Source organism: Halichoerus grypus, chromosome 1, assembly GCF_964656455.1.
Source record: "Halichoerus grypus chromosome 1, mHalGry1.hap1.1, whole genome shotgun sequence".
Taxonomy (NCBI): Eukaryota; Metazoa; Chordata; class Mammalia; order Carnivora; family Phocidae; genus Halichoerus; species Halichoerus grypus.
The window spans coordinates 1937342-1947700 of NC_135712.1; the positions used below are offsets into that span (position 1 = coordinate 1937342).

Sequence of the window (10359 nt, forward strand, 5' to 3'; positions counted from 1 at the left end):
TGTCTTTTGATTGGAGTGTTTAGTCCATTTACATTCAGAGTAATTATTGACAGATACATACTTAGTGACTTTTTAATGTTTTGTGGTTGTTTCTGAATATTTTCTCTGATCCTTTTTTTGTCTTTCTCTCTCATGATTTGCTGGTTTTCTTTAGTGATATACTTGGATTTCTTTCCCTTTATTCTTTGCATATTTGTTAGTGGTTTTGATATATGGTTTAGGTTGTATATATCCTCTTCTGCAAATAACAGTCTATATTAAGTTGATGGTCACAAATTTGAATTTTAGGTGTATGTTGTTATATTTTACATCCTTTTATTTTGTACGTTCTTTGGCTGACTATTTATTTATTTATTTATTTTTAAGATTATTTATTTATTTGACAGAGAGACAGCAAGAGCAGGAACACAAACAGGAAGAGTGGGGAAGGGAGACGCAGGCTTCCTGCCGAGCAGAGAGCCTGATGTGGGGCTTGATCCCAGGATCCTGGGATCCTGACCTGAGCCGAAGGGCAGACGCTTAACAACTGAGCCACCCAGGCGCCCCCTTGACTGATTTTTTATAGAAATATTCATTTTTACTGCTTTTGTGCTTCCTGCCTTCATTCTGTCTCTTTAGTCTTTCCTTCCTACTCAAAGAGTCCACTTTAATATTTCTTGCAGGGCTAGCTTAGGTTTTGTTTGCCTAGGAAACTATCTCTGCTTCTATTCTGAATGATAGCCTTGCTGGACAGAGTATTCTTGGCTGCAGATTTTTCCCATTCAGCACTTTGAATACATCATGCCCCTCCCTTCTGGCTTGTAAAGTTTCTGCTGAAAAATCCCCCACTAGCCTTATGTGTTTTCCCTTGTAATTTACTGTCTTCTTTTGTCTTGCTGCTTTTAATATATTTATCTTTATCACTATGTTTGTCATTTTATTTATTTATTTTTTTATTTTATTTTATTTTTTTTTAAAGATTTTATTTATTTATTTGAGAGAGAGAGAATGAGAGAGAGAGCATGAGAGGGGGGAGGGCCAGAGGGAGAAGCAGACTCCCTGCCGAGCAGGGAGCCCGATGCGGGACTCGATCCCGGGACTCCAGGATCATGACCTGAGCCGAAGGCAGTTGCTTAACCAACTGAGCCACCCAGGCGCCCCATGTTTGTCATTTTAATTACAACATTTCTTAGTGTGGATCTGTTTTTCTTGATTTTGGTGGGAGTTCTCTGTACTCCTTGGATCTGAATTCCTGTTTCCTTCCTTAATGAAAGAAGTTTTCAGCTATTATATCTTTTTAAAAAAAAGATTTATTTATTTATTTATTTATTTATTTATTTATTTATTTATGAGAGAAAGCGAGAAGAGCAGGCAGAGGGGAGAGGGAGAACCAGGGTCCTCGCTGAGCAGGGAACCTGATGCAGGACTCAATCTTAGGACCCTGGGATCATGACTTGAGCTGAAGGCAGATGGTTAACCAACTGAGCCACCCAGGCACCCCTCAGCTATTATATCTTCAAATAAATTCTCTGCCCCTTTTTCTCTCTCTTCTTCTTCTATAATACAAGTGTTATTACATTTTATGGAGTCACTGATTTCTTAGGTCTATTTTTATGTTCCATAATCCTTTTTTCTCTCTTTTGTTCAGCTTCATTACTTTCCAGTACTCTGTCTTCTAGGTCATTAATTCATTCTTCTACTTCTTCCAGCCTGCTGTTCATTCCATCAAGCCTGTTTCTCATTTTGTTTAACAAGCTCTTTATCTCTGTTGTTACTCCTTATCTCTGTGTTAATTGTCTCACTGATGTCCTCCAATCTTTTCTCAAGTCCAGTAAGTATCCTTACGATCATTGCCTTAAATTTTCCATCAGGCAGGGCACCAGTGTGGCTCAGTCAGTTAAGTGTCTGACTCTTGATTTTGGCTCATGTCATGATCTCAGGGTCATGGGATCAAGCCCCATGTCAGACTCTGGGCTCAGCATGGAGTCTGCTTGTCCCTCTCCCTCTGCTCCTTCCCCCACTCATGCTCTCTCTCTCCCTTTCTAAAAATAAATAAATAAATCTTAAAATTTTTTCCATTATATCTGTTTCACTTAGATCTCTGGCTGTGGCCTTGTCCTGTTCTTTCATTTGGGACAAATTCCTCTGTCTCCTCATTTTGTCTAGCTTTCTGTACCTTCTCTGTGTTAGGAAAGTTAGCTGTGTCTCCTGTTTTTGAAGGTAATGACTTTATGAAGAAGAGGTCCTGTAGTGCCCTACCATATAGTGTCCCCTATTCCCCAGGGCTTGGTGCTTCAGGGACTCTCTCCTGTGTGTGCTGCATATGCTCTGCTGTTGTGTCCTGGCCACTTTATCCTTCAGGCCAGTCATCTCTAGGCTTTCTTTATCTGTTGTCGTCAGTGTTTGGTCCCTGTCCTGAATGTGGCATATTTGAATTAGCTGTGCTATGGTCTGCTTGTGAAATGAGACCTGTCACCACCACTACCAGAACTGAAACTCCACGAGACTCCCGTATTGGGATGTAGTGTGAGTAGACATTTGGGCTGGTCTTCTGGATGAGGGGGCCCACTGCACTGGAACCTAGGTGAGCATGACTGGGAATGGTGGCTCTTCTGGATCACAGGGGATGTGGGGTTTGGTGTAAGCAAGCTAGGTAACCAGTGTCATCACTGGGCTGGTTTTTGCAGGTAGCCCTGTGCTTATACTGAGGGATATGGGAGGGAAATGGCACCTGCCAGTTCCTTTATTCACAGAGGGGTCTCTCCATTAAATGCTGCTTCTCTGGGATGTGCTCCTAGGTGAGCAAATAACCTCCCCACTGTGTGCCTTAGATGTTCTTCAGATCACTGTTTCCATGCTGTATGTCCGAGGGTTGTTTGCCTTGCATTTTCTCCAAGAGCAGCCCCAATATCCTCCAGGCTCTCCCAGAGCCAAGCACACTGACCTTTAAAACTTCAGGCTCTAAGCCCTGCTGGTTGTAAGAACTCATGAAATTCTGACCCTCTTGCTTTCCGTGCCAATTGCCATGGGGATTCATTTTCCCTGGGTGCTCCCCTGTGTGCTAGTCTGTCTGTTGCCCCTCTCCATAACCACAGCTCCCTCCCCACTGCAGTGGCCATGATCTTTTTCTCTCCCAAGCCACATCTCTGCACTTCCACCTTCTTTGATGTGGCTTCTTCTCTCCCATTAGTTGTGGAGTTTGTTCTGCCAGTCTTCAGATCAATTTCTGGGGTATTTAGGATGAATTATCTAATTATATTCATGCGATGAGGTGAACCTAGGGCCCTCCTACTCCACTGCCATCTTCCCCACCCCCCCCTTGAGTTTTCAGTTTTAGATATGATGTGGTTTTCTGTTGTGGATGAAGGCACTTTCTCTTGTTTCCCCCCAATCCTCATGAAAAGTTCCTCTTCCCAGCCTCAGAAGGCAGTAATATCCCAATATTTGGTTAAGTCATTGTCAAACCTGTATCATTTTAACCAGGACGTGTTGTTCATAGCCAGTTCTGTGTAGTGGGGCCAGATTTAATTTCCTCACTTGTACATGTTTTGTTTTTGCTTGTGTTTTTCCTTTTTTAGAGTTAACAATTGCTTCTTATGTTTATTTGCTTCTTTCTCTGTGTACCTATCATTAAATCTTCTTCAAATCCTCTGACTAATTTATCCCCAAGCTCCACTCAAGAGGGTTGAACATGTCAGGTCATCTACCAGCTTCCTTTATTTGGTGGAAATGTCTCTCCAAGAGCTCCCTCTATTTGTGGGCTGATGTCTGCTGTCTATTCCCTTGGCTGCACAGGTGCATACATAGGTGTCATCCAGGGATGTCCTCTCACCATTGTCTTTGGATTTTCCTCCATCTCTCTCCTACCCTGGGCTTCTTATTTCCTGAATGTGGTGTCCTTTCCTTTCTGGGTTTATGCCTTTATTTGGGTGGAGCACACCCTCTGGTAGCTTTCTGAAAATGGGTGCATGGGAGATAAATTTTTGAGCATAGCATAACTAAAAATGACCTTATTCTGCCCTTATTCTTGATTGATAATTTAGCTGGGTATAATTTTCTGGATTAGAAGAGTTATTCCTTAGAATATTTTGTTGAAGACATAGAATATTTCCAGAATTTCAAATGTTCCCTTGTGCTGTTTCTCAGTTAACCCACCTCCCCCAAGGAGTCACTACTCTACCTTCTTTCCCCATGGATTGGTTTTGCCTATTCTATCTACTCCTTAGTTTATGGCTCCTTTTGCTCAACAGAATGTCTGTGATAAGCACCCACGTGGCGGCAGATTCAGTAGTTCATTCATTTTTTTTGCTGTGCTACAAGTTGCTACATTAAACCTTGCTATGCATTATTGATTCATTCTCTTTCCCAATAATAAAGATTTAGATTATTTTCAGAATTTGGCTAATATTAATGATGCTGCTATAAAAATTCTTGTGCATTTTGTTTTGGGTGGACATATTTGCCAATCTTTCTTCAGTGTGCACCCACAAGTGGAATTTCTGGGTCGAATGATAGGCACATGGGCAGTTTAGCTTATGTTTTGTCCAACGGTTTTCTAAAGATATTTACATTCCCACTGGCCAATCTTATGACTTGTAGTCACTCCATGTCCTTTATAAAATGAGGTATTGTCAGCCTTTTAAAATTTTACCCATTTTGGAAATGGTGTAGCGATACCACATCATTGCATTAATTTACATTCCCAATGACTAAAGCTGCTCACTGAATATTTGGATATCTTTTTTTTTTTTAAAGATTTTATTTATTTATTTGAGAGAGAGAATGAGAGAGAGAGAGCATGAGAGGGGGGAGGGTCAGAGGGAGAAGCAGACTCCCTGCTGAGCAGGGACCCCAATGCGGGACTCAATCCCGGGACTCCAGGATCATGACCTGAGCTGAAGGCAGTCACTTAACCAACTGAGCCACCCAGGCCCCCTGGATATCTTTTCTTCTGAGGTGCATGTTCAAGTCATTTGCTTGGTTTTTTATAAAGATTTTATTTATTTATTTGAGACAGAGAGAATGAGAGAGAGAGAGAGCACATGAGAGGGGGGAGGGTCAGAGGGAGAAGCAGACTCCCTGCCGAGCAGGGAGCCCGATGTGGGACTCGATCCAGGGACTCCAGGATCATGACCTGAGCCGAAGGCAGTCACTTAACCAACTGAGCCACCCAGGCGCCCCTGCTTGGTTTTTTAAAAGTAAGATTATTTGTATTTCTCATTGACTTATAAAAATTTATTATATATCCCAATGTGAGTTAATTGTTGTATATATACAGTGGTGTGTGATAAATGTTTAATAACTGGCTCTTTATAAAACAAAACAAAAAAAGCTCTGATTTGTTCCATGTGCCAGTTCCTATGATATAGTTACACCACAGCTCTCATTGTGATGTTCTGAACACAGAACTGGGAAGAACTGATACAAGTTCTTCAGCACTCCATTGGTATGAGTGTTACACACAACTCTTCCAAGTCAGGGACTTGTATTTCTCATCCTCTTGATGGTGTCCTTTTTAAAAAGTCAACTTTATTAAAGTATGATTTACACACCCTAACATGTACCTATCTAAAGTTTCTATTTGCTTAGTTTTGGGAAAATATGCACCTGTGTGACCACTGCCACAAGCAAGATACAGAACTTCTCCATCATCCCGAAAATTTCCCATGTGTTCTTAATCCCACCCCGTTGGACCCTGGCCCCAGGAAACTACAGAATTCCTTCCCATCTAGGCCAGATTTGTGTTCTCTACAGTTTCACATAAATTAAATTATATAGTATGAACTCTCAGGGTTTGGTGTCTTCCCCGAGTGTATTGAGATATATAAATATGTATATGGTTGCCTTCTTTTTGTGCTGAGTAGTATTCCATTGTGTGTATATAACACAATTTGTTTATCCGCTCAGCTGTTGATGCACATACGGCTGGTATGAACATTCATGAACAATTCTTTGTGTGGACTTGTGTGGCTACTTCTCTTGGGTAAAAAGCCAGGAGTGGGATGTCTGGGCCACATGATTGGTGTATGATTGAGAGACTGCCAAACCAGTTCCAAAGTGACCATACCCATTTACATTCCCTCTAGCAAATGTGTATGTTTCAGTTTCTCCACATCCTCGCTGACACTCAGGGTAGTTAGACTTGCTAACTTGAGGCATCCTAATGGATGTGTTGTGATATTCATTGTGTCCTTTGATGAATAGTAATTTCTAATTTTAATGAAGTCCAGTGTAATGACTCTTTCTTTTTTTTTAAGACTTATTTTTTTATGTTTTAGAGAGAGAGAGAGTGTGAGAGCGTGTGAGTGGGGGGAGGGGTAGAGGGATAGAAACTTCAAGCAGACTCCCCACTGAGCAAGGAGCCCAACATGGGGCTCAGTCCCACCACCCATGAGATCACGATCTGAGTCAAAACCAAGAGTTGGACACTGAACTGACTGAGCCACCCAGGTGCCCCTGACTCTTTCCTTTTATGTTTAGTGTTTTTGACATCTTTGCCTACCACACGTTGTGAAGATATTCTCCTGTGTATCCTTTTGGACCTCCACTATTTTACCTTCTGCATTAAGCTCTAATATTCTTGCCCTCCAACCATTAATTTTGTGCATGATGTGAGGAAGTAGGCAAAGTTTGTTTTCCCCATACAGACACCCAGTCAGCTGCCTTCTTTTTGTGCTGTGATCTGGTTGTCCATTCTCCTACTGAAGGGCATCTCATGGTGTTTAACATTTAGGCCCTCCAAACTCTGTGGTGAACTAATCCACGTGTTTTTGATGCCTTTTATGTGCACACACGTGAGGTCTTCTCCAGGAGAGCCGCCCTGGGGTGTAGGATGTGCACAGGTTCAGCTTTTCTGGATGTACCAACTTGCTCTGAAACATGAAGACTCTCACCTGCAGCACAGAGCAGACCTTGTTTCTACCCTCCCGGACATGCTTGCTGTCATCAGACTCAAACATTTCTGCTAGGCTGATGGGTGTGGGAGTCCCCAGGATTTGGTGATTTGCTAGGGGACCTCCCAGGACTCAGCACACAGAGCAAATCAGCCCCGGGCAAAGGTGCATGGGGAGAAGCCGGGGGATACTGGGCACACATTTCCAGAGCTCTGTCCATTGAGGTCCCACAAGACATGCCTAACCCCAAAGCCGGGAGCTGTGACAACATGTAGGATGTGTCACCCCCAGGGAGCTCGCCAGAGGTCAGCACCTAGGGTTTTTATCAGGGCCGCGTTATGTGGGCACCCTCTGCCTGGCTTGTATGAAAATTCCAGATCCCCAGGAAGAGTGGGTATTTAGCACAAGCCATAGTATTTGTACAGTTTATGCCCAGTGAGGCCCTCCTATCATATGGCTGGAAACCCTCCCCAAATCCACATTCCCAGACACCACCCAAGGGCCCACCTTGTGAACAGGCCTAAGGACAGCTGTCCCTGGCCTGTGGTGCTGGCTCTTAACTACACGGGCCTGTGGAGTCCATCCTTCTGGAGTGCGGGGGCTGGAGACAGTCTGGGTTCAAGGAAGTCACGCCTGAAGGGTGGCTCTTCCCCAGGTGCTGCCATCAGACTATTCAGCCTGTATGTCCTTGAATGTGTGTCCATGTGCCAGACATACATGTCGCTGGAGGCACCTCCTGGACTCTACTGAAGGGCAGGCACGTGGTGGCTGGGGAATAACCACAGACCACCCTTACGCGGGGGGTGTAGCGGAGGGGTCTTTGTTGGAAACCACAGACATGAAATCTGGTTAAACCAATCAAAATATGAATTTATTGGAGGGATTGACAGCTCACAGAGTGAAGGGTGATGGAGAAACCAGCTCAGGTGTCAGTGCAGGGGCCAGGGCTACGCCGGGTCCAGTGGCAGTGACGAGACACAGCTCTGGAGGAGATATCTGATCTTCTCTCCCTTCACTGCACATACGGTTCAAAGGCTTGGGGGAGCCCAGCTGGCCTTGCCGGGGTCACTGCCAACCCAGGGGAGGAGGCAGGGCATGTTGACTTGGGAAAAGTTAGTACTTGAGGAAAGTCAGAGGGACAAATGCACAGTGGGGAACGGGTGACCAGTGTCCACCGCAGGGTCCAGGGAAGGGGACTAGACACTTGTCTTAGTGCTTAATAAAAAATCCAGGCCGTGCAGATGAGCTCTTGAGCTTTGGAGTTCCCTTAAGAAGATCACTCAGCAGCAGGACTTCTGGGCCGAGGTGGGCACGCAGCAGGCCTGGCGGGGGCCCACGGGCCGGCAGAGCAGGGACACGCAGGAGGCCCGGCGGCAGCAGTTGGGCTGGCAGGAGGAGGTGGGCACGCAGCAGGCCTGGCGGGGGCCCACGGGCCGGCAGAGCAGGGACACGCAGGAGGCCCGGCGGCAGCAGCTGGGCTGGCAGGAGGAGGTGGGCACGCAGCAGGCCTGGCGGGGGCCCACGGGCTGGCAGAGCAGGGACACGCAGGAGGCCCGGCGGCAGCAGCTGGGCTGGCAGGAGGTGGGCACGCAGCAGGTGGGCCTGCACACGGGCCGGCAGAGCAGGGACACGCAGGAGGAGGGTCTGCAGCAGGACGAGGAGCAGGGGCTGGGCCGGCAGCAGGAGGGGGCTGAGCAGGGGGAGGCCTCGCAGCAGACAGGGGTGCAGTAGACGGGCCTGCAGCAGACAGGGGTGCAGCAGACGGACGGACCGCAGGCTTCCTGGCAGGGGGAGGAGCTGCAGCAGGAGGGCTGGCAGCTAGACTGTTGGCAGCATGAGGAGGCCGAGCAGGGGGAGGTCTGGCAGCAGACAGGGGTGCAGCAGACGGGCCTGCAGCAGACAGGGGTGCGGCAGACGGACGCGCCGCAGGCTTCCTGGCAGGGGGAGGAGCTGCAGCAGGGGGGCCGGCAGGAGCTGGTGCAGGCTGATTGGCAGGGGCTGGACCCGCAGCTCACGGGGGTGCAGAGGAGGGTCAGGCAGGAGGCCGGGGTGCAGCCGCTGGACTGGCAACAGCGGGGGGCGCGGCAGGGGGGCTCGCAGCAGCTCTCTGGGCAGTCGTCCACCTGCCAGGAGGAGTCGGGGCAGGAGTCCCAGGAGCCGGGCAGGCAGACGCGGCTGCCGTAGCTCAGGTCGCTGGAGCAGACGGACAGGGTGGACGCGGCCATGGTGGGGGCGGTGGGGCTGGAGGAGGGTGTGCGTGTGAGTGTGTGTATGTGAGTGTGAGTGTGAGTGTGAGGTGGTTGAGCTGTCTGTCGGCTTTTATATCAGGTGTGTGTGTTGTTCCAGCAGCAGGCCCCGCTCCCCTCCCTTCCTTGTTGGTGTTTGGAGCCCAGGGGACTCTCATTAGCACCAGCTCTATGTTTGGGTCCATGAGACGTTTGCTTAGCTATAAAACTCCTAGTATATTTTGGGGTCTGTTGACTTATCCTAAGCTACCTCTGGTCCAGAACATACATTGAGCTAGAAGGTGTGAGTCTGTAAATAGCATGTCCTGGGGCCAGATTGGCTGCATAAGAAATGCATCTATTCGAATCCTAACCGCCCCTTTGTGGACACCTGGGTGGGTCTTGTGCACACAGGGGCCTCTGCTCGTCAGGGTGGCGCAGCTGCCGGAGAAAGAGAGGGTGTAGAGCCAGACATGTTCTGGTTGTGACTCCCTGGTCCTCTCTCTGGTGCGGCGAGTTCCCCTGAGGGCATGTGCAGGTGGCGAGCAGGTGAAGGTGGGACAATCAGGTGGCCACACTTTCCATGTCCTTGGGTGGCCATGTGGGCCACTTCTGCCTGACCACTCACCAAGCCCATGGATTCTGCATCTGTCCACGGCCTTCTTACACCCCAAACCCTGCAAACCTTGAGTACAAACTGGAGCGCCCTATTTTCTCCCCTATAGGAAGTGCAGCCCCCAAAAATCCTCCATAGGAAAAACAATGGTTGCTTTTGTGTTTCCTGTTGATTTTCTTGATTTTTTTTAAATATAGTTTTATTTTATTATGTTATGTTAGTCACCATACAATACCTCATTATTTTTGATGTAGTGATCTATGATTCATTGTTTTCGTATAACACCCAGTGCTCCATGCAGTACGTGCCCTCCTTAATACCCATCACCGGGCTAACCCATCCCCCCACCACCCTCCCCTCTAAAACCCTGTTTGTTTCTCAGAATCCATAGTCTCTCATGGTTCATCTCCCCCTCCGATTTCCCTCCCTTCATTTTTCCCTTCCTTCTCCTATGTCCTCCATGCTATTCCTTATGTTCCACAAATAAGTGAAACCATATGATAATTGACTTACTCTGCTTGACTTATTTCACTTAGCATAATCTCCTCCAGTCCCATCCATGTTGATGTAAAAGTATTCGTCCTTTCTGATGGCTGAGTAATATTCCATTGTACATATGGACCACATCTTCTTGATCCATTCATCT

General features: G+C 47.1%; 1 protein-coding gene across 1 annotated transcript; it reads right to left on the reverse strand.

Annotated features, from left to right (window-relative positions):
* Window positions 1-8152: 8152 nt before the first annotated feature.
* Window positions 8153-9097, reverse strand: LOC118538944 (uncharacterized). The gene has a single exon (XM_036097260.2). The coding sequence runs from the start codon at window positions 9095-9097 to the stop codon at window positions 8153-8155; it is 945 nt and encodes a 314-aa protein (XP_035953153.2).
* Between the last annotated feature and the right edge of the window lie 1262 nt (window positions 9098-10359).